Source organism: Solanum tuberosum, unplaced genomic scaffold, assembly GCF_000226075.1.
Source record: "Solanum tuberosum cultivar DM 1-3 516 R44 unplaced genomic scaffold, SolTub_3.0 scf00188, whole genome shotgun sequence".
NCBI lineage: Eukaryota > Viridiplantae > Streptophyta > Magnoliopsida > Solanales > Solanaceae > Solanum > Solanum tuberosum.
The window spans coordinates 824878-849526 of record NW_006239119.1 but is presented as its reverse complement, the minus strand read 5'-3'; the positions used below and the strand labels follow the sequence as shown (position 1 = coordinate 849526).

Here is a 24649-nt window from a genome sequence, read left to right as displayed (position 1 = left end):
AAAGAGTTTAAAGGGATACTTTTGTCATTATCCTGGGATAAGTTATTCCGATATTACTTATCCCAGCCTTTGCAACCAAACAAGGGATTAAAGGACTCAAAGTTTATCCTACGATAAACTCTCTTTATCCATCACACCAAACGACCCCTTAAACTATAGTTGTGTAGAGTAAATACATAGCATATCATATGTTTGCATATTATCTAACTTTCCATTTACATATATTAATGTCACCTACAATTATACCCAACCAAATACTAAAAATAATCCAAAAAAACTTTCTACGAAAAATATATTTCCATGAACCTTTTTATCCAAACTAGACACTTAAATATAAATGAACTCGTGGACTAAAAAGGGATCTAAAATCACTCAGCCATCAGAAGAAACATAAGCTACATGAACTCTTCCATGTCTGGTCTTGTTCTTTTCGAACATTGTTCCGTTCAAGTCTCAAAAAAACTTATGAGCTTTCAAAAATAATCAGAGTAGCATTTTGAGAACTTAATTGCAAGAGCAAACTGTTGTTTATTGCAGATGAAACCTTAGAATGCAGTTATCATTTTGCACTATGCACTAGATAGCAAGATTATCCTTGAGCAAACGAAGAAGTGAAATGCTGCCCTGAGTTCTGTTTTCACCAGAAGCTCCTTTCTTTTCTGCCTTAACTCCCTGCAGTAAATTTTCGTCAAACATTACACGCATGGTTGTTAAAAAAAAAAAAAAAAAAAAAAAAAGAGCTAGACGTAGAAAATATAGTATCTCAAACCCAGGGAAAGGACAAAAATTGGCACACTAATTCGAACTGTTTTAAAATGGATGCAGACAATGGTTAATAAAAGGAAAAGGAAAGAAATGACAACCACCAGAAATTCACCTTTGGTTTCTCATTCTCGTCCTTGAAGTTTATGCTGCCTATATCTTTTAATAAAATGGACGAAACTGGTAGAAGTCTCCTAGTCCTGGATAAAAATATTACAGAATCACTAGGAATAAACAAGCTGCATTACTAGGAGCTGGCATAAGAAAACAGAACATGTTACACACCTTTTTGGTTTATCTGCATTCTGAAATTTAGTGCCGGAACGATGTTTAGTAACCGCTTCAACTACATTGTTGTCACCATGGCCTACAACTTCCCCAGGCATTAACGTTGTTGATGGACCTAATAGTCTCTGAATTACATAAGAAAATAACCTATATTACCTATTTCTCAAGATATAAACAGTCAGATGAAACACATGATGCTGAACCATGGGATGATACAGTCATCAACTACAGAATTGAGTTTTCTTGTTCTACTAAATAATGATACATACTTGCATTCTTAGAGCATTAAACAGACAATTTTTTCTTGTAGCAATAAAATAGAATTACATCTAACAACAATCAGCATTCAGAAAATATACATTTTTAATGGCTTAATACATAGTCAATCTTTTAAACTTGTTAGAATATTCCATTAGACACCTGAACTAAGTCATGTTCCAATGGTACACCTCAACTCTTAATAAAGTGTTCCAATAAGACATTTTTGGTTTAAATTTTTCATTTTTTTTTGTGTGTTCTCATTCATCTACTACGTGTTTGCACACCTCAACTCCTAATCAAGTGTTTCAATTAGATACTTTCGGTTCAAATTTTGGTAAAGAAAAACTTTTACACGTGTTTCCATTTGTCTATTCGATAATTAAGTTAACCACATAAAATATGTCATCTCCTTTAATTAGACATATTCGCTTCAATAAATTGTAATACCCGGGTGTTTTCTACTTGAGGTTGCTGCATAGATGACATATTTTATGTGGTTAACTTAATTATCGAATAGACAAATGGAAACACGTGTAAAAGTTTTTCTTTACCAAAATTTGAACCGAAAGTATCTAATTGAAACACTTGATTAGGAGTTGAGGTGTGCAAATGGGAACATGACTTTTGAGTGTCTAAATAGAATATCTTTCCCCGGAAAGTTTAAGGAGTTGGCTATGCATTAAGCCTTTTTTAATACAAACATGAGAAATATGATCTACATCTTTATGGAAGTTCACAACAAATACTGTAACAAAACAAGGCCATGCTTAAACTACTAATAGCAACATCATTAGTTTCACATGAACTTTGGTAGGATGTCTGTAATCTGTTCCAGCGATTTAGCTTAAAATTTGAGTAATACTAGCTAGTTCCTAAAAGTTGGTCTGTTTTCTGAAAAATATGGTCCATGTATCTTTCTCAAGATTCATATTTTCCCATCTTTTGATATCTTCAGCCTAGCTCATTCTTCACCGACCAATTGACAGCTTTTGAGCTTTGGCTTGACTATGGATCAGAGAATAAAAAACCACCAGTGCAGTTGCCCGTTGTGCTACAGGTAATAAGTAATATGGTTCTAATCAAATGAAAGACCATTCTTGGTTTTTCTTGCCATGAAATGGTCGATTTAAATAATGCACGTTTCCTCGTTCCCACACTATTGTCGATTTCTATTTCTTATTAATAATATGATGAAAAGGTGGAGTGAAAACATTTGGTTGTTACCCTTCGGGGTGGCCCAGTGGTTTTGGCTTGGGACTTCCATGTTGGAGGTCTCAAGTTCGAAACCCCTTGCCAGCGAAAGCAAGGGGTTTGCCTTCTGGGTCGAGCTCGTCGCACCAGGCTTGCCTAGTGCGGGTTACCTCTCCTATGTGGTTTGCGAGCTATTGCATAGGAACGGGGGTTTTACCCTGTGCACACCCGAAGGGTAGCGGCTGCGGATTTCCCTTGTCATCAAAAAAAAAAAAATACTAGTAACAAAGAACATGTTGCAAAATAGAAATGAAGGGTGCCAACTATCAATAAGATGCAAATTCATTTAAATAACTAACCCCTAAACTAATGTGGAACTAACTTGACAAGGATAATTAGATATAACAGCAAAATTATTGCACCTTTCTACTGAATTAGTGGTTGTTACACAGCAAAAAGACATCAAACCAAGAACATTAACTTAATGTACTGTTATTCTTGAAGACCATAATTAATAGCTTGAGACATTGCATTGCTAGCACTAATGCATTTTAGGTTATACCTAAGCAGGAGTGATAAGAAGCATAAAGGATACAACATGTGAATTGCTTGTGATACAGGAGTTTATAATTAAGGTGACTAATAGCATAACTGAACTAACCCTGTCCTCTCCGTTTCGTGTTTGGTTCTTCCTCACCGGAAAAGAGCTCTTATTTTCAATGGAGAGAGATGAATTAGAAGAGCTGACTGTACATTCTGGAAATACTGAAATAGAAAGCATGTGGTCCTCTTCCAATAGGCAGTTCTCATCTCTGTTTATGGAAGTTGCTTGGGAAGTGCTAACTACAGAATCTCCACACAGAGAACAGAGATTGGTAATTAGTGCACTTAAACATAAAGGAGGATGAGACAGACAAACAGAAGAATGTTAAGAGATATGATACAGCTCAAAGAGAGCAGAAATAGCATCAGAAAGATTTTTATACAAGTACTCTATTGAAGATGAATAGAATTCAGAATTTTACTCTTACCAGAACTTCCCTTTCCTTGCTCGTACTCTTGATCAATGCAAGAGCATGACCCACTTAATACAGCAGCTGCTTTGCCCTTCCAATCTGCACTCTCTGCTTTCATTCCATTTGGATTCTTCAGATCTTCAACACCAGTAGCATCTCTAGTAGATTGTTCAAGCTGCTGAGCAGTCTATAACAGATTATGCTCAAAATTGTAACTTCTAAAGAATATCATTCTGGGTTTTACATACCCAAATTTTCATTAAACTGATGGAAATATTTTTTGAGGTATTCAACTTCATTCCATGAATGACAACAAATACCTAATTATTTAGGATAGCTGGCAGTCAAAGTGTTCTATACAGAAAAGACCACAAGAAAGGAAAACATATGCCTTACAGTGGAGTCAAGCCACTTCTCATTTCTTGTATGTGCAGACCCTTCCAAATGGCGAGAATAAACTTCTGATTTCACCTGAAACATTGATATAACCACAAAATAAGTAGCCTCCTTCCGACAAAAAGAAAGGGCATACCAGTCTTCAAGTGGAAAGAGATCTGAAAGTTGTAGAAGGATATAAAAAAGAGTAATGCATTTTATCATTGTATAATGCATATGGAAATATGCTTCAGTGTCAAGCAGCTTTTCTACCTAACCTTTCCAACAAAGATTTGAGGACTAATTATGCAGATTTATTATAGCATTAGAAAGAAGTATTCAAACATCTAGAACTTCTCTCCTTACAAACTGTCCACAAAATGCAAGCAGGCACAATTCAGCAGTTATCTAGCTCTACAAATAAACTTAGTCCTTGTGCTAGTTTTAATTCAGGAAAATTATCTTGTTTTTCTTTAGCGTCTGTCGAACATGCTAGCACAGCTCCCTTTCAAATTATTCACTCTGATGTTTGGGGTCCGGCCCCAGTTCTTTCTTCTACAGATCATCGTCATTTTGTTCTATTTGTTGATGATATTACTCGATTTACATGGGTTTATCTTCTTAAAAATAAAAGTGATGTTCATTCCATTTTCCATAAGGCAATTTCAAAAAAAAATCAAAGCTATTCTGATTGGGGAGGTAATTACCAAAATTGAACAAATACTTTGATCAAACTGGTATCATACACCGCATTACATGTCCTTACACACGTGAACAAAATGGCATTTCTGAAAGAAAAATTCGGCACTTGTAGATACTTGTCTTACTTTATTAGTCATGCAAACATACCTCTTAAATATTGGAATTTTGCTATTGAGCACAGTGTCATTTTAATAGAAGTTCTTCCATCAAATGTCATTAAGCAAACGTCCCCATATCAAATTTTATTCAACAAAAACCCAAACTACCTTTCTTTTAAACCTTTTGGGTGTTTGGTTTTTCCATTGCTTCGGACTTACAATCATCATAAATTTTCATTTCGAACATCACCTTGTGTCTGTCTTGGTCAAAGTCCAAGTCATAGTGCATATAAGTGTCTTGATAAATCCACAGCTCGGGTATAACTAGATAGACAAGTCAAATTTCATCGACAAGAATTCCCATACAAAGAAAAATTAGGCCAATTCATCTAGCAAGGAACCAATAACTCATGGTTGCACATCCATGTTCATTCCAACCTCACTTAGACTGTATCACTATATGGTAAGATTTTTTCTCCGTCTCAACCTCCTAATTTTTCTCTTCCTAATATTTCTCATCCACCTAATTGTGTGTCCTTATCTTCTCCAAAAGAAGCCCATCTCAATCTAATCCCTTACATTTCTCTCCTTTATCTAACACACCTCCTGAATCCTTATGCCCACTTAATTCCCTAGAACACAATTCAGAACCATCTCACACCCACTCCACGCAACTTCGCTCCACCACCATGCAAGAACACCAAAACCATATAGCCTTAACCAAACCAAATGATCGATTGGAGGAACCTAAAAATATTTTTCAAGCTAAGAAATTTCAAGAATGGTGTGACACTATGCAATAGGAATTGGATGCACTACATCAAACTAAAACATGGAGTTTAGTGCCTCGACACGCCCCCGGGGTAGTCTTGCTAGCTGGGCGGCTTACGCCCCTAAGAGTGGACTGGTTGGTTGAGCGGCCTAGATTGATTGTCACTCTTGCTAGCTAGGCTGGGAGTTGACTGGATATCTTTTTCATGATGCAGGTCCTAGTACCAGCTACCAACGGTGATCATTCGTGCCATCTTTTGCAGCTTGTGGATATCGGAGACGAAGGTGAGCACTGGCGTCCTGGAACAGCCTGTCTCCTTCTGTATATATGTTAGCTAGTCTTTTGCCTCTGAGACGGCTTGTTGTGGTCCACTTTTGGGACTTGTATTTTTTCATGTTTAGACAGCTTTGTACTCGTGACTTCCAGGTTCTGAGAAGTTTTCTTTTATATGTATAGCTTTTGGTTTGCTCCGCCTCTGTCTCTTTCTTATTGATAGTGTTATTTTTGTTTAGTTCTACCCTTGTACTCATTACTTGTCGTTCTAGGTACAGGTTGACTTACCTACTCGTGGATTATAGTAGGTATCATCATGACTCGGGAAGTCAACTCGTGACACATATTGATTGATCTTTTGAAAATGACGAAATCTATTCAACAACTCCCTTTTAAAGTCTTCCCAAGTTAACATTGGTTGCCGAGATTCTATCCAATAATACCAATTTAAGGCTTTTCCTTCCAAACAAACACATGTTGCCTTTAATTTTTCCGCTTCAGAAATTTCATTTACAGCAAAATACCGTTCCACTCTAAAATCCATCCTAAAGGATCCTCTCCTAAAACTGATAGTTGTAGCTTCCGAAATTTCCTCCCACCTTTTTCTCCAACCAAGTTGACATTGCTTCCCTTTTCTTGGTTCCCGATGGATCTGGTTTGAGAAAGGAATGCTTCTACCATCATGGTTCTCCCATGTTTCTCGCAAGAGACTCTCAATTCTTGAAACCAATCAACCATCCTTCCAGAAAATGTCAAATTAGACTTCAGTTGTTCAACTTGTCCCTCAATTCTACTCACCATCCCTGAACGTTATTGCTCTAATACCAAATTGATAGACTTTACTACAGAAATAGTAAATAAAGGAATAAATAATGTTGTTTCACATTAGATACAGTGATACTACAACAAGAAGTCCAAAAAGAACAACCACTAGGACACTGCCAACACCATAAATTACATCCTAAGACATGAACGATTACATATCACAAACTTTCTAGACATTCAAGAGGCTAGAACTCTCCCAGAATTCCCTTTCCTTTCTTTGAACGCCCTCTTCTAACTGCCTTGCCCCTTTTTCTACATAAACCACCCCGTAACTATCTCGTGACAATTACTAAGTTTCTTAATTGTTTATTTTGGCCTCCTAGAATAAGCTTTTATAACTTGAGGCACATCAATGCCCAATTAGACATTAAATTTTCTATGGAACAGCCGCTAGGGTATGTTGATCCTTCCAAGCCTGATCATGTCTGTCAGCTTCATAGCGCTCTCTATGACTTTAAACAAGCTCCTCGAGCTTGGTTTCAACGCTTAACATATTTTTTGAGGGTCATGGTTTTCACTCCTCCAAGGCCGACACATCATTGTTTGTTTTTATTCTAGGTCCATTAAAAATCTATATATTGATTTATGTCGATGAGATAGTGATTACATGTTCAGATTCCTCTAAGTTGCCATGGTTTCTAACCAAAATTAAGGAAATCTTTCCTGTCCACGACTTGGGTGCCTTGAATTATTTCCTTGGGATTGAGGGTGAAAAGGGACAGCCTATTGTTGACAAAAAATAAATATGCGGCTGATCTATTGAAAGAGACAAATATTAAAGAATCTAGGTCGTATATCACACTGCTGGCAGTGGTTACGAATTTGAGCAAGACAATGGGTGAATCGTTGTCAAATTCTGAGCAATATTGTCAAATTGTAAGTTCCCTGCAATACATGACCTTGACTCGTCTAGTGTAATCAAATGCAAAAAATACGAAAAATGTTTAAGGTTGTTAGGGCTTTAAGTCCAATTATATTGTGGGCTTTAATGAAAAAGGCACAAAGGAAGAAAAAAATACAAATATATATGTCTAGTCCAGGACTAATGATTATAAGCAAAAATGACAAATATATTGAAAAAAAAATTAAGACAATGTGAAATATCAATTGTCTAGTGTCACCTCTTCAGAAGATGCTCATTGGCAAAGGGAAGTATGCCTTAGAACATTAATGACGACACAAAATTACAATAAGTGAGGCGCTCAACACATTTTGAGCAACGCTTCAGGGCTTAAGCATGCTTTAAGCATGCCTTTGACAACACTAGACTTGCCCAGACATTGTATTTAGTGTCAACAAACTAGCTCAATTTATGGATTGTGCAACTGACGTTCTTTGGCAAGCCGTGAAGCGTCTACTGCGCTATATTCATGCCACAACCAACATTGGTTTGTTTATTTTCCAAGAATTCTACCTTGAAACTTCACTGTTTTTCAGATAGTGATTAGGCTGGCTGCCCAGATGACCGGCGTTCTGCTAATGGATATCTTGTGTACCATGGCAGCAATCTGATCTCTTGGTTGTCAAAGAAACAACCCATTGCTGCCCAAGCCTCAACATCAACAGAGAGTGAATACAAATCACTGACCAATGCCACAGCTGAAATCATGTGGGTAAGCTCTCTTTTTGCGAATTTGGTCTTCCACCTGTTGTCCCTGCTATCATGTGCTGTGATAACATCGGTGCAATTTATTTGAGTGTGAATCCTATATTACATGCCCGGACCAAGCACATTGAATTAGACTATCACTTTGTGTGAGAGCAAATCAAGTTTGGTAGGCTTTCAATTCGCTTCATTTCCAGTGCTGACCAAATCGTAGATATCATTACCAAACTGTTTGGACAACAGCTCATCTCTATGTATTTTAGCAAACTTCGTCTCTGTTTTATATTGGCATCAGCTTGAAGGGGGTGTTAGAGTATAACTTTATCATTATCTACAGCTCATTAATTATATTTGTATTATTTGTAATTATCTCTTGTACTTGTAATTATCCTCTAACCTCTTAATTGTTATCCCCTGTAGCTATCCTTTTACTTTGTAAACTTATATAAACTCATTAGCGTATACGTCAGTAGAACAAAGGAGTTATAGGCTTCTTATGTCTTCTTATCATTCTCATTATTTTATAGATGTCCCCAAGTTAGGCTCTACCTGTCGAGTTACGCAAACCTCCCTCGGCAATTTCCTACCATCAGTTTCACAAGATTTCTAGCCCATTTTAAATGGTTTTTGAGCTCTGATTCTTCTTCAGTAGCCACCCAGCCACCACAGATGGAGAGGAACTCCAACCGCTTTAATCCATGTTCTTTCAACTGTAATGGAGTTCACTCCATTCTGGTCTTTTTTTAGAACCATTGCCCTTGAATGATCTTCTCAGCCATGTATCTATTCGGAAATTTAAACAAGAACATCCCTCCATACATCTCATAGATGTTCCCCCCAAATACATTTTTCCAAGTTGCAGGTGACCATCTCCTTATATCAGCAAGGGTGGGTCTAACCTTAGTTTCTTCACCAAAGAAACCCACTAAACATCCTCCATGCACATGATGGTAAGGGGAAGCAAACTACTAGCTGTTACACAGAAGACATCAAAAATATCGAAAGTAATTTTACTGTGTTGTTTTTCTTAAAGAAGAAACACAATAGTAGCTTGAGAACATTATGTTGTTAGAAATTTAGGATTAATGCATTTTAGATTAAACATTAGCAGGAGCGATAATTAGCATAAGTATCCTTGTGAAATAAATAGTGATTAAACATGTGAATTACTTGTGAAATAGAAATTTATAACTAAGTGTGACTAATAGCATAACTGAACTGACCTTGTCCTCTTTGTTTTCTGTTTGGTCCTCACCCACTAGAAAAGAGCTGTTATTTTCAAAGGAGAGAGATGACTTGGAAGTGTTGACTGTACAACGTTCTGGAAGTACTGAATCAAAAGGCGAATGGTCTTCTTCCAACAGGGTATTCGTGTCTCTGTCTATGAAAGTCGCTTGAGAAGTGCTGACTATAGAATCTCCAAACATAGAACAGATAATAGTAATTAGTGCACCTGAGTCAAACATCAAAGACATGTGACAAAAAGAAATGAAGTTAAGAGGTATGGTACAGATCATAGGGAGAAGTAGCGTCAAAAAGATTTTTATACAACTACTATTGAAGATGAATAGAAGATTCAGAATTTTATTATTACCAAAACTTTCCTCTTTTCGCCCGTACTCCTGATCAATGGAAGAGCATGACCCACTTAACACAGCAGTCTCTTTGCCATTCCAATGTGTACTCTCTGCTTTCAGTTCATTTGTGTTCTTCAGATCTTCAATAGCACTAGCATCTCCAATTGAACTTTCAAGCTGTTGAGCAGTCCATAACAAATTATACTTGTCAGGTTTGCTGAATGAATGCTCTCAAATGAAGAGTTCTTCCATTAAATAGAAAGAATTCTGATTTACATGCCCAAAAATTTGTTGTTTACACCCCTAATATCTGTTATTCCTCATTGTTATGTCTAAAAATATGCTACATAATCCCTGATTATCTCCTACATATGGAAAGCAATTGATATCATATAACACAAGTATTTAGAGCTATTATACAGATATGTACAACTATTAGAATCTGTCCAACATGCTAACATTCCCCTCAAATTGATGTTGGTGGATCAAAAGGCATCAATTTGTCTACCAGAAACTGATGACGTTGTTATTAGAATAGGAATAGGTATATACAATCCTACTTAAATAGGAATAGGATTAGAACATAGTATCCTATTTGGTAAAGGATTGTATTGTAGTGTCTATAAATAGGGTCTCTATGCAGTGGCGGACCCAGAATTTTTGCTCAGGAGGTTCAAAGTACAAAAAAGAAGTTCAGGTGGTAATGCAAGTGCGTGGTAAGCGTAGTAGCCCCTCGTCATGCTCTTTGTACAAGAACCATAGATATTTCATTGGTTCATAAAAGTAAAAACTAAGTTAATCAAAGATACCGAGGATAAAGATACATTGATAAGAATTTTAGTGGATCGATTGTATTACATAAGTTAATTCCTAAAACACGTAAATTAAATGATGAAAAAGGGAGCAAGACAAGAAAAAAGATATTTACCTTATCATGCTAAATTTGACTTACTTTATCATACCGTATTAAGCATTTGTTTCTACTTTTCTGCTTTTATCGTGCTCCATTGAGCATTCTTAAAATTTCTTGTGCTTTTTATACTTTTATTTTGTAATTTTTTATTATATTTTTCACTTTTTAAAAAATTTAAATTAGTATTCATTCATTCACATATTACTATGAAAATCGTCAAGATTCTCTAGAAGTGTGTAAGATTAGAGTTACTATTATTATAATGTATATTCCGAAGATAAATAAATAACATTGTCAATTATTTTAGTTCTTATAGTTCAATTTACTAGGTTAGTCATAATATGCAAAAAAGACAAATAACGAATAAATCAAATAATTTTAGTTTCCATCTCTCTAAAATAGAATTAAAAATATAAAATTAATTTCATGAATTCTATAAAATTAATTTTTAAAAGGATGTTGACGATATTTAAGTTTCTTCATTCAATTACATCTAATTTACCTTCTTTTTTTTTAAATATATTTCTATCTCAATTTCAAGTTTAATATAATTCATCATTTTTTAAAAGAGTTATTCAAGTTATTATATGAAAAAAGAGTTACGTTGAAACAAAATGAATAATAGATATAAGAAGAATAAAAAATGTGTCTAATAAATATAAACAAAAACAAAATAGAAAGAAGAAATGGCATAAAAGGAAAAAATAATGAAAAAGAAGAAGGTCTAAGCCCAAGAGTTCCAATTTCCAAAGCATTAAAAAGAGGGGAAAAAATGTTGCGCATGGGATTTGAACCCGTGACATAGGGGCATCTACTGAACCATTTATCCACTAAGCGAAGCATGTCCCTTATTTTCAGGGGGGGTCATTTTAATATATATACGCATAAAATCAGAATTTGACCATATATATATTGTGTAATTTTTTGACGAGAAGGTTCGGGTGAACCCCCTAGGCTCCACCTAGGTTTGCCCCTGTCTCTATGTAATAATGTAGATAAACAATTCAATAATATTTTCTCCAATATCTCTCACATGGTATCACAGCAGTGGTGAGAAACTTACAGAAAGAAAATGGGTCAGCGTGAGTCAATTTCCACTGTCTGTCAAAGGTTGGTTTGGCTTTTTTTGTTTTATGTGTTGTGCAGAAACCACCACCACCACCACCACGAGGTGCAGAACACTCAAGCGAGCAAACCCTAGTGAGCTCCTCTGAGTTTTGGTGAGTCACAGGCCGCCGAAAAACTCACATCTATGTCACCATGCGCTTCACACGCCGGCGCATGGCGGCAGCCAGTTTTCAGCAAAAAAATATTTAGTAAGGACGCCTCACCATTATGAGGCTGACCATATATTTATTTTTTGATTCCGACCAGTTCCCAGCAGTCAAATCTTATTTCCGATGACTGAACCTTTTTTTTTCAAATAACGGCACCATTTTTCCAAAAATAAAAATTGTGAGAAAATTCTAAGGGGTAGCTTGGTAGTAGATAAGCCCAAAGCTAATACATGAATAACTTAGTTATTCATGTATTAATTTTATACCATGTTTGGTTTGCAAATATGATAAAAAACATTCATGTATTATTTGAAACAATGTTTGGTTGGTACGTTTTCAAATGTTGTATAAAAGTTATTCATGCATTAATTTTATATAGTGTTTGGTTGCGTTTATTGTAATCCTACATAATTAATACTTACATAACTTATGATGGAATCTATGTATAACTTCTGCGAGATAGAAAGTGTAATAAGTTGTGTGGGTATTAGTTATACATGTATTAAAATAGTAAATTACATATTCACCCCTATTAATTTACTTTTAAATGTATACTCCCTCTGTCCCAATTTATGTGGCATTTTTCGTTTTTCGAGAGTCAAACAATTTAAGTTTGACCGAAAATTTGCTCATGGAATTTTCAATTTTTTTGAAATGAAATTGATATATTTGTAAACTACGTAAAAAGTACTATAAGTCACAATAATTGATAATTCAAAATGTTTAAAAGATCTGTGAAAAATTTACGGTCAAAGTTAGACTTGTTTGAATCTCGAAATCCGAAAAGTGACACATAAAATGGGACGGAGGGAGTATTAATTTACAACAAATCAAATAATTAATACATGTAATCACCCCAAATTTTTTTCTTTAAGTTTTTTGTCTTGTTAATTGCTTAATTACTTTTAATTTATTTGCTTAAATTCTTGTTAATTATTTTTGGAATTAAGAAAAAAGATAACTCACTAATGTATTGTAATCTCTATATAACTACTAAACCCTGATAACTAATACCTACATGACTAGTACATGTATAACTAAACTTTGCATAACTAATATATGTATAACTAATACCTGCATAACTCTATCCAGCTACCAAACGACCCCTAATTTCACAATGTCTTTCGAGATTGATATTTTTGACTCCAAAAATATAGGAAGCTCAACCCCTATTATCACTTCAGAACTATTAATAAGAAGCTCACACTATTTAGCTTGGGATTTCTCGATTGAGTTGTGGTGCAAGGGTAAAGGTGTCAAAGACCACTTACCGAATAATGTGTGTGGTAGATAAAAAGGCAAAGGCTAGTGAAGAAGATGCAAAAGCCAAAGCATAATGGGAGAAGGTTGATGCTCAATTATGTAGTCATTTATGGCGATCTATTGATTCCAAGTTGATACCCTTGTTTCCCCCATTCCAGACATGTTATTCAGTTTGGGAAAAGGCTCGTGTTTTATACACTCGTGACATATTTAGATTATCTGATGTGATATTTCGAATGGCCAACTTAAAGAAACAAGAATCTAATATGTCTACTTACTTGGGATAGGTACAGGCAATCATGGAGGAATTTAAACGTAAATGTCAACTACTACGAATGTGGAAAAACAACAAGAGCATAGACAGACGTTATTTCTAGTTCTTACACTTGTTGGACTTCCTATTGACCATGATTTAGTGTGTGATCAAATATTAGCTAGTACTGCAGTTCCTTACAATTGTTGTATTTTTATCTTGTCTACTTCGTGTTGCCTCACCTCCCAGTCACAAAGTAGTTTCATCACCCACCATTGACAACTCTGTTCTCGCATCTTACACCATAGAAAAATGAATATATCAATCTATGGAGAATCAGCGATAATGAGGTCATTTTGGAAAATCTCGGTCCTAGTGTAGTTATTGTCATAAGCTTGGACACACTCATGACATATATTATATTTTGCATGGCCCACCACTTAGTTATGATACTATTGCTCTAAAGGAATATAATGAGTTCCTTCGAAATCGCACAAGTAACCAGACATATCCACAAGTAGCATCTATTGATCATCCTAATCGACCATCAATAATGCGCATATTGCACAGACAGAATATGATGAGTTCCTTCGGTATCGACCAAGTAAGCAAACGTCTCCACAAGTAGCTTCAGTTTCTCAACCTGATATTTTTGTTGCGGGTAATTCTTTTGCTTGTGTTTCCAGTCTAGCACTCTTGGATCATGGGTCATGGACTCAAGCACTCCTAATCACATTTTTGGTAACAAATCACTTTTGTCTGATATTGTTTATTCACAATCTCTTCCTGCTATTACTTTAGCTAATGGGATCCAAACAAAACCAACAGGGGTTGGAAAAGCCAAACCCCTTTCTTATGTCACCCTACCCGTCTGTTCTTTATGTCCCGGGTTCTTGCATTTGTTAGTTGTTTAACGTGTGCCCTACATTGTGGCATAACTTTTTTTGATGATTTTTTTCTCATGCAAGACCGCAGTACGGGACAAATGATTAGCTCGGGACATCTATAACAAGGCCTTTATTATCTTACCTCTTCAAATTTCTTCACAACATGCTCTATTACAGATCCTCCAGACCTAATTCACAAACGTTTAGGACATTCGAGTCTATCCAAGCTGCGGAAGATGGCGCCTAGTTTGTCTAGTTTATTCAAAATAGATTGTGAGTCGTGTCAATTTTGGAAACACACCTGTGTTACATTTTCACAAAGTACCAAGGGTTGTTCAAAGACTATTATTTTCATTAGTTCATTATGGTATTTAGGGTCCTAGTAGAGTCAATTCAACCTTAGGATTTCGTTAGTTTCATTGATGATTATTCAAGATGCACTTTGGTTTTCTTAATGAAAGATCGTTCTAGGTTCTTTTCTATATTCAAAAGTTACTTTGATGTAATACAAAATTAGTTTGGTGTTTCTATTCATACTTTTCGTAGTGTTTATGCCTTAGAATACTTATTCTCTCAGTTTCAGGAGTTTATGACTCACCAAGGAATTATTCACCAAACATCTTGTACATACACCCCAGCATAACGATGTAGCAGAAAGGCAGAATAGGCATCTCATTGAGACTACTAGCACTCTTCTAATTGAATCCCATGTTTTGGCTGTGTTTTTTAGGCAATGCAGTCCTTAAATCTTGTTATTTAATTAATAGAATGCCCTCATCTTCTATGAGATGTTCTACAAAGTAGGGTTTGCCTTCAAAGAAAGTAACATTAGCGGGCATAAAGTATCACTAGAGGACCCTTCGGGGTGGCCCAGTGGTTTGGGCTTGGGGTTGGAGGTCGCAAGTTTGAAACCCCTTGCCAGCGAAAGCAAGGGATTTGCCTTCTGGGTCGAGCTCATCGTACCGGGGCTTGCCTAGTGCGGGTTACCTCTCCTATGTGGTTTGCGAGCTATTGCATAGGAGCGGAGGTTTTACCATGTGCGCACCCAAAGGGGTAGCGGCTGCGGGTTTCCCCTGTCATCAAAAAAAAAAAAAAAAGTATCACTAGAGGTCAGACGAGAGATATCCCCTCTATACCTTTGAATAAAGAAAGACACATTCTTTTTATTAGGTGAGAAAGATACATTTTAGAGCACGAGGAGCCAATTTGTCATTTCCTGGAGTGATGATATAGACAAAACAGATGCTCCCAAAGACACGTGGTGGAAGAGAAAATAAGGTTGACTTAGGAAACAAAAAGAGTGCAGAACTTGATTTTGAATAGCAAAGAAAGCTCTTTGATTCTCTACCAGGATTGTAGAAGCTCTAATGTCATGAGATAAATATAACAAAAAATATTATTATTGAATTTTTGAGTCTCTACATAATTACACTGAAACCCTATTTATAGACATTACACTCCTTTTCTAAGTAGGATTCTATATACTAATTCTTTTTAAATTAGGATTCTATTATGTACTATTCTTGTTCCTATTCCTATTCTAACAAGAGGTAAGTATTAAAGGATCTAAAACTTGTTCTCCAAGATGAATCTTGCTTATTTACCTGATTGTAGTCATTGGACTGATGATCCTCCAAATCTGAATAACTTTTTCTTTCAAATTCATCCACTTCTCTAGAGGAAACCTCACTTAAAATCCCTTTCCTACTGCTGCAGTTACTTTGCCAATCTCTCAATTCATCCTCTAGTTTAGAACATCTTGTTTTCTTGTTGGTTATATGATCTCTAGGAGTGCAAGTTTCATTTTCAGCCACCTGTTACATGAAAATTACTATTCAGTATAAACAAATATAGTTCCTCAATGGTAAAGCCCAAGAATGAACACAAAAAGATATTAGTTAGGAAAACCTTGAACAAAGAGTATATAGTTAAGAAAATCACTACCTATCTACTTCAGAATCTCATCTCAACGTGAAATGGAAGAGAAGATCCAAACTAAAATATATATGGTGGACAAGAAAAGGAAAGTATTAGCAATATAAAAATGATTCTGGCACATGTACCTCATAATCTAACGATTTTTTTCCTTCCCTACAGCAGCAATTACTTTGCCAATCCCTCAGTTGATTCTCTAATTCAGCAGATCTAGATTTCTCACTAGTTAAGCTATTCCTGAGGGTGTAGATTTCATTTTCTGCCACCTGTTACATGAACACAACTACTCAGTATAACCAAATGTATGTAGTTCCTAATTGGTAAAGCCCAACAATGGAACCTTAAGTATATTAAAATCCAACATTAGCAAGTTATACAAAAGTAATTGTAAGTGCATTATACCTCAAGTTTTTTCTTGTATTCTTTCAAGACTTTCCACAAAGCTTTACCAAAATTTTGCAGAATGTGATGATTTCTCTCTTTCCTTTCCAATTCAACCTGATCAACTCTGAGAATATTCCCCACATTTGCTACTATAGTGATGATTTCCGCAGATTGAACACGAACGTCTGTCAAGCTGACATCCTTCATTCCTTTCGCAGCCACCTCTATCCAACAGAAGCAATCAATTTTAAACACAATCCTCTGCTGGAAATATTTTACAGTCCATTCTACAAAACAAAAAAAAGGAAAAAGAGAGATGGAAGAATTGAACATTTTGATAACCTTTATTCAAAAGTTGAGGACATTCATCACTTCCTTGATTGATCTGCATGAAAATAACAGTTGACATGAATAAATAATAGCTATGAATTTTTTGAAGGCCGAAGCTGCTAGTAAGGAAAACCTACACCTACAATGAGCAGAAGATTAGTTACCCCAAAGCTGTAGCTTGAATTTATATGAACAGTTCATGATATAACTTTGGATACAGAGCACAAACATAGCCCAATACATCACACGTATATAAAACTTTGTTTGAGTCACTGTGTAGTTGATAATGTCGACAAGTTTGCATTCTCCTATAATGATAATATGTTATTTAATTTTGTTTCCTAGTCTGTAATCAACAGTATTAATTTTGTCTCCTCATTTTAGTTGATAGTATCCATGTATATAAAAATAATTATTTTCTTTTCCCATTTGTACAATGAGATCAATACTATTACAGATGTATCTCCATGTAATTTTAGGCTTTTATTTAACTTTTCAGTTTTCAGCATATTCACAGATAATTTTGATTTTTAGTTCACTACACCTCCTGGTGTTGTGATTGTATTGTTTCTATTTTTTAAATAATATTTTCTGTTTAACCATAATAGGTGAATGAACAATAAATAGACAATTTTGGAAGAAAATTGCAAAGGAAACATATGAAAATCATCTTAATGAAAGAGCGCTGGATCAAAATATTGACTATTTTTTATAACAAAGAAATCCTGGAGGGCCAATACCACAAAATTATGAATTCAGTGTATAATAGGCCAATCCCTCTAACCCTTCTCCACTTAAATACTAAGCTTTTGTCTCTAGAAAGGTTTGAACCTGTGACAGCCCAACGCCCCAACCCACACATCACGCGTCACACTCCTCCCACTTGACCAAAACCCTGGAGGTAGAACAAGATATCATTTCTAAGCAGTATGAATGTTTAGTTAACTTGGTTATTTAAAGTTGAGACCCAAGACATTGTCAAAAGATGTTTTCTTACAAGAGTCGCTTTAAAGCACAAAAAGATCAGAATGGTTTTTCTTTCTATGTTGAAGGTTCAAGGATAATCTTAAGAGACTAACTGAAACTGGTAATTCAGTAAGCAATCACCTCACACAAAAAAATGGATTAGACAATCACCTCGCGCCAAGCCTCTGGTGAAACATGTACCTAAGCATAGAGCCAGGGTGCAGGATGTAAAATAGAAAAATGGGACAAATAAGATATACCTCAGAATCTTCACTTTTGCTCAACTTCATTCTTTTAAGCTGCACATAGCTAGGTGTTCTTTGCACAGGCCTCTTATTGTGGTTTAAAATTCCATGTTCTTCAATGGTATCAAACCTGCATCAACAGTTCCTTGTTCAAGAATTACTTCTAAATAATTGAAAAGGTCAATGCTAAAGCAATTGTTACAACAGCCGTCATACTTGATTTTTGTATATGGTGAAGCCTGCCTTAGCAGAAAAGAAGTATCAAGGTAGTCTTCTTCCCCGGGTCTTACAGTTAGAAGCTGCAGCATGGACATAGAAAGCCACAAAGGACAATGTTAAGAAAATTGTGGAGCAGAAAAAATTGATGGACTTCCAATACTTTTAGCAGTTCATGACAGTTTTCAAATATCTAAACTGATTTCTGCAGGAGTAAATGCATACCAATGCCATCCGCTTCTTGCCTTCCAAATAATCTCGCAAGTATCTGGTCAACTATGCAAAAGAAGAACCCAGAAAATTACTAAGGAAAGTAAGATGAAGGATATTCTATCTGAGAGAAAAATAGCTACCCAGAGCTGGGTATACAATATCACCTATCCAACGAATAAAACCATTTTACAAACAGCCTCAACATTGACTTGGGGACTGGGAATCAAAGACTCGAAGGAATAAAATATAGCAGTACAGAACATATCTACCTTGAATATTAATCTCTAATTAACTGTGCAGTTACCTCGACACCAAATCTAACACTACAATCACATTTTTGTTCAAGCTATTTCTTAACACAAACTTGTCTGAAATATGACTTGACACAAGATATTACTCTAATAGATCTACTGTGTGAAACATTTATTACACCTTCCTATGCATTATATAGGGAACTGTGTTAGATAACATTGGATAGAAGCAAAATGATTTATTTCAACAAATAGAAGCAAATATAAAAGTAACAAGCAGTAACTAGAGACCAATAAAATTTACTGGAAAGTGACGGAGAAGGATAAGAAAGTAAAACAGTACCAAAGAGTTTTGAAAGTGCTTCTGCATAGGTTTCCTGGGGTTCTTCTGATGCTCCAGTAATGACTGCACAGAACTTCCAGTAGATGAATAAAAAAGAAGAGTGGCATACCTCGATATTCATGAAACGGAAGTCAGAAAACCAGATTGATTATACATACCCTTAAGCATAGGCCAAACACCATTGATGTGTTGTTGATAAAATTACTTTCGAGCAGTCTAATCCCCTAGACATGAGTAATATTATCAGTGAGATGTTGCAAGCCAGAGAAATATATTAACCGCCAAACTTGCAACATAATATCTTAGGTCTAAGAAAGACTGAAGAGTCACAATCTTCTTCAGGTGGTCTGAAGATCGAGGTCTAACCTAGTCTTGACAGTAAAATCAAAGATACTAACAGAAAGGGATCTTTTAAAATTCAATAAAACAGCTTTTGTGTAATGATATGATTCAGTGGCCAAAGACAATCTGTACCTGATTTCCAGTCTTCTTTTCCCTCTCAGCTCCAGCAAGGTCAACTATGGTCAGGACAGCACTGTTTGAGTTATCACCAACTTTTCCATTTACCTCCTTATATTCACAGCGGATGTTTATGATGCACTGTGAACGACTGCAATGATGTTAAAACTTTCATCATGATAAATACAATTGGAACATGACTGTGTAAACCTAACCTGTCCATCATGTACGTAAACTAGATAAATAACTTAAGTGTATTTTGTTGTTCTGCTTTTGGTGTACAAATGTCTACTCCAATGAAACTGAGTCAATCATAGATGTTTTAGGATCCATTTAGATTTGGTTCAGTTTTTGGATAGATTTTACTCCTTTCTGCTTTTGTAAATATGGTTTTTCAGTACTACCTAAGTACTAAATGAAATACAAATGTTACTAGTTTCAAAAAAAAAACTAGAGAATGATTCAAAACAAGATTTTGGTTTTCCGTCTTCTATTAATTCTTTATTCAAATCCAATACCTACTATTTTAATTCTCGAGTTGTCCACTTCCCTTTGAATGATAAATCCCAAATTGGATTTATCAAAAGAAAGGGAGTCTCAGTAATTCTTTTTTTTTATGACAAGGAAACCCGCAACCGCTAACCTTTGGGTGCGCACAGGGTAAAACCCCTGCTCCTATGCAATAGCTCGCAAACCACATTGCGTATATAAATATGTAATTCGCCTCCGAAGATTAATGACGAAAGGTTGGTTTTCGCAATTGAAAAGATCATTATCGTGAATGGTTCCATCAATCATTTCAAGTTTAAGAAGTACGAGAAGCACAGCTTTGTATCAAAGAAAAGTCACTTAAGCAAGAAATCCAACCTTTGAAGAAAATAAAACATATGTTTCAGGATATAATTAGGGAGAGACACTAGCAACAGTGTCTCAAATATCACAAACCAGAGCATAAAGCAAAACAACAGCCACAGACCAACATAAGTATTTATAACCAAAACTTACCTAGATTGATTGTTTGAATTTGTCATAGCTGTAGCACGCTTCAAAAGTCCAGATGCGATTAGAGATTCAGCTTGTTGAGGATCATAAAGTATAGCCTGTTCAGAAGCACCAGAGCGCACACAATTATTTGATCTCTTTGAACCGCAGGAGTTATAGACTGGAAAAAAAAAATGCAACAAAGAGAAGCTATACAGCAATTCAAAGGACAACCTCTCGCATGCCTTTAATCGATGATTGCTGGATAAACAAATCTGCCCTATCTTTAAGTAAATCAAATATCTTTTCAGATTTTCCTTTCTCAGAAGAGATCTCAAACATGGATAGATAAAATATCCTGCACGTGATAAATCATGGGCAAAAAAAGCAGTTATTGAATGCAAGCATTTGAAGGACATACATAGAATTGCAACTTTTTATCCCACAATTAAGAATGCAATGACAGTTTTAAGAAAGTTCAAACCTCACGGACTAGGAAACTGCTAAAATATATTGAAAATCCTTTAAAACATATATTAGAAATGAAAGCACCTCTGTGACTGCATCTTGTTGCCTTCTTCTTGTGATAAAATTCGACTAAGAGCCAAAGGCACCATACCAGGGTCCCTTCCACACCCAAAGATGGTATGAGTTTTCCCAGAACCACTTGGTCCCAATGCAGCCAACATGCCACTCCTACCCTTCAGAAAATCCTCAACTAAAGGATTCACCATTTTTTCATACACTTCCCTCTGCAACACAAATCGCAATATCTCAACCTCAAACTAGAGAATCTTGGATATATTTCAATTTAATACAAACAGCAATTTGATATAAATGTAATTTCTGGTTTTCTGAAAATATAAGCAAATAACCTGAGATGCTTCTGATGAGAAGACTTGTGAAAAACCTTGATAAACTTCTGATTTAATACGTTTGCCATCTTGTAAGCTCTGCGGAGGCGATACAGTTACAGAATGTGCATCGTTCACTGTCACACAAACTTCATTGCTCTTTTTGAGCTTCTTAGGCAACGCATTGGTGGACTTAGGGTTTTTAGGCCAAGCATTTTTTGTCTTCTTCATTTCCGCGACTTTTTTCAGTGTTTCTCGTTGAATGTTTAATGTTCGGATTCTCATAAATACCTTGAGATTCTCGGATGATGCCTCCGTAAGTTTTTTTTCAGGGACTTCCATGGCCAGAATGTCTTCGATAGGGAATGAAGAGATGTTTTGCGGCGGTGATGATGAAGGTTGGAGAAGCGAAACAGGCGCGGTGGAAGACGGTGTTGCTCTTGCTTTCCGGTGAGGGTTCCGTCGAACGGTGGCCGTGTACGGACATGGTGAAGACCCTTTAGTCTCCATTTCTTCTTCGGTATAGTAAACAGTTCACTATTATTATTGTGCTAATACATCAAAATAGGGCGGAAATATTTGAATCAGATGAGCGGGTATCACTTGAGTTTGGACCTTAAAGTCAAAAGAGCCATGGTCTTGAATTGGCTTTTTAAAAACTTATAAGCGAGAGCCGAGAATTAAGGCCTCATTTGTTTACATACTAGTCACGATAGCCGTGCGAAGCACGGGCCCAATAACATTAATTTTTATATTGATTAATTATATTTTTTCTATTTTATATTAACTAAAAAAAAATTCTCTATTTTATATTAATTGAATTTTGTGGGGTTTTTTTCATTGTTCAAAATTTAAGATGGATGTTTGAATTTTTTTTATATTTATTGTTTCCTTTAATTAAGTTTTATATTTTCTAGAAGATAAATTGCATTACTTACAAAGTTATATTTATGATTTTTCAAAGGACAATAGTGAAAAGTATGATTTAAATTATGTCATATTCATATTTAAATGCATTGCTATTTTAAGGTGAGCTAGAAAATAAGTTATGAGTTATTATTCAAAATTGAAACAAAACTTCTAATTAAATTTGAAGTTTTCACAGTTAAACACTAAATTTTAAAATAAAGTAAAATTTATTTTGCTAAAGTGTGAATCGTAATTTTTATATCCAAATGGATAATTTAGAAGTGAAAAGAAATGAGGGACTGCAAAAACATTTTTTTTGTCTTGTTCATGTCAACAAAAAGAACACACAATTGCTACAGTATGAAAAAATAGTAGAAAGTTGTCAAATATTTCCTGCGTTCATTTTTATTTGTCTACTATATAGTAATATCTTTTTACTTTTACTTTTCACTTCTAATGTATCAAATTTTTTTCATATTTTATCCTCAATATTAATTACTTATTTTTCAAATTACTTTTCAAAATCTAAGAGAAAATTATAATAATACACTTTATATTAATCATTAATTTAGTAATGATTTATAGTGATTAATTTCACAATGTTTTTTAATAAAAATTAATTTTTGAATAAGAAAATAGAATTAAATTTGATGAATATGTGAATATTTTTTGGCTATAATTAAACGAAGGATGTAAAACATTGTGAAAGCCCAAAATTCATGTAGTATTATGTCATTTGGCAACAGTAAATTAGCTTTTACATGTGACACGACACATGTAAGAATAAATTTGAGACAACCCAACCTTAGGTGGAAGGATAAAATAGGAAAGACAGAAATATAGGCATAAAAAGGTTATAGCTAAATTTATTTCTATCCAATCAAAAATTTCATTACAAGTTAAATGATAGAAATGCCCTTATAGACTTAAGCAGGCATGTTGACGGAGTGGTGCCTGCTTAGTCCTATTCGCATTTCTTATATAGTTATCGACGGAGAACTAAGAGTCAAAGCTAAAAAGGATTTTATAATTTCGAACAAATTATACACTAATTAAATTAAAGTAGAACAAAAGAAATGAATTTTTGAATTTTTCCGAAACATGCTGAAGCAGGTGCGCCGATTTTAAAAGTTTTAGCTAAAAAGGATTTCATAATTTTGAAAAAATTATACACTAATTAAATTAAAGTAGAACAAAAGAAATAAGTTTTTCTTTTAAAAAAATCTAAAACACGTTGAAGGAGGCATGTCAATTTGAAAAGTCATAGCTAAAAAGAATTCCGTAATTTCAAAAAAATTATACACTAATTACATTAAAGTAGAACAAAAGAATTTGATTTTTTTTCAGAAACATGCTAAAGCAGGCACATCGACAGAGAACTAAAAGTCAGAGCTAAAAACGATTCTATAATTTCAAAAAAATTATACACTCATTAAATTAAAGTAGAATAAAAGAAATAAATTTTTGAATTTTTTTCCAAAACACGCTAAAGCAGGCACGTCGATTTTAAAAGTTTTAGCTAAAAAGGATTCCATAATTTCAAAAAAATTATACACTCATTAAATTAAAGTAGAATAAAAGAAATAAATTTTTGAATTTTTTCCAAAACACGCTAAAGCAGGCACGTCGATTTTAAAAGTTTTAGCTAAAAAGGATTCCATAATTTCAAAAAATTATACACTAATTAAATTAAAATAGAACAAAAGAAATAATTTTTAAATTTATTTTTCAGAAGACGCTGAAGCAAGCACGTCGACGGAGAATGTTTGGTATTTTTCTATAAAATATTTTCTTAGAAAACAAGTGGATTTTAATTTATTTTCTCACGTTTGGTTGGTGAAAGAAAAGACATTTTCTAAAAAATATCTTTTAGTTTTTGCTTCAGACTAGAAAATACTCTTTAGAAAAATAATTTCTGACCAGAAAATCAACCTCAATAATCGATCTAGAATCTGATCCTGACACTCGAATTAGGATACGACCCCGACAACAGTTCCAAAATTCTACCCTGAGATATGACCCAGAACCTGACCCAGACTTTTGATTCTGAAATATTTTTCATAAATAATTTTTTTTTTTAAAATTGACGGAGGGAGGGGAAAAGGGGTGCTTGGGGTAGGAGTGGTGTAAAAAAAATTAAAAAATTTGAAATATTTTTCTAAAACAATTTTTTTAAAAGAATTGATGGGGTGGCACGGGGGGTTGAGGGGGTGGTTGGGGTGGC

General features: G+C 34.8%; 1 protein-coding gene across 8 annotated transcripts; it reads right to left on the bottom strand.

Moving 5' to 3' along the window:
- Positions 1 to 27: 27 nt before the first annotated feature.
- Positions 28 to 22157, bottom strand: LOC102584971 (kinesin-like protein KIF22). 8 transcript variants are annotated; one of them, XM_006355207.2, is made up of 22 exons: positions 21538 to 22156; positions 21215 to 21414; positions 20897 to 21020; positions 20687 to 20781; positions 19697 to 19832; positions 19381 to 19446; positions 19223 to 19285; positions 18641 to 18691; positions 18416 to 18498; positions 18215 to 18329; positions 17001 to 17043; positions 16677 to 16882; positions 16403 to 16540; positions 15944 to 16153; positions 9764 to 9923; positions 9393 to 9622; positions 3915 to 3989; positions 3534 to 3705; positions 3164 to 3354; positions 1048 to 1175; positions 878 to 962; positions 28 to 672 (listed from the first exon to the last, which is right to left on the bottom strand). In XM_006355207.2, the coding sequence occupies exons 1-22, from the start codon at positions 22024 to 22026 to the stop codon at positions 577 to 579; spliced, it is 3156 nt and encodes a 1051-aa protein (XP_006355269.1). In that variant the 5' UTR covers positions 22027 to 22156; the 3' UTR covers positions 28 to 576. The 8 variants fall into 8 exon arrangements, 7 of the variants coding, with proteins under 7 accessions (XP_006355269.1, XP_006355270.1, XP_006355271.1 ...); XM_006355208.2 differs by having other exon boundaries at positions 3164 to 3345; XM_006355209.2 differs by having other exon boundaries at positions 3534 to 3696.
- Between the last annotated feature and the right edge of the window lie 2492 nt (positions 22158 to 24649).

What these genes read in the sequence shown, in the direction of transcription:
- LOC102584971 (XM_006355207.2), bottom strand. Translation starts at nt 22,026, where the DNA reads ATGGAGACTAAAGGGTCTTCACCATGTCCGTACACGGCCACCGTTCGA. An exon ending in AGCACTTTCAAAACTCTTTG is followed by an intron (nt 18,692 to 19,222) that starts GTACTGTTTTAC and finishes TCTTTTGCATAG; the next exon opens with TTGACCAGATACTTGCGAGA. An exon ending in AGTCCAATGACTACAATCAG is followed by an intron (nt 9,924 to 15,943) that starts GTAAATAAGCAA and finishes ACTGCTCAACAG; the next exon opens with CTTGAAAGTTCAATTGGAGA.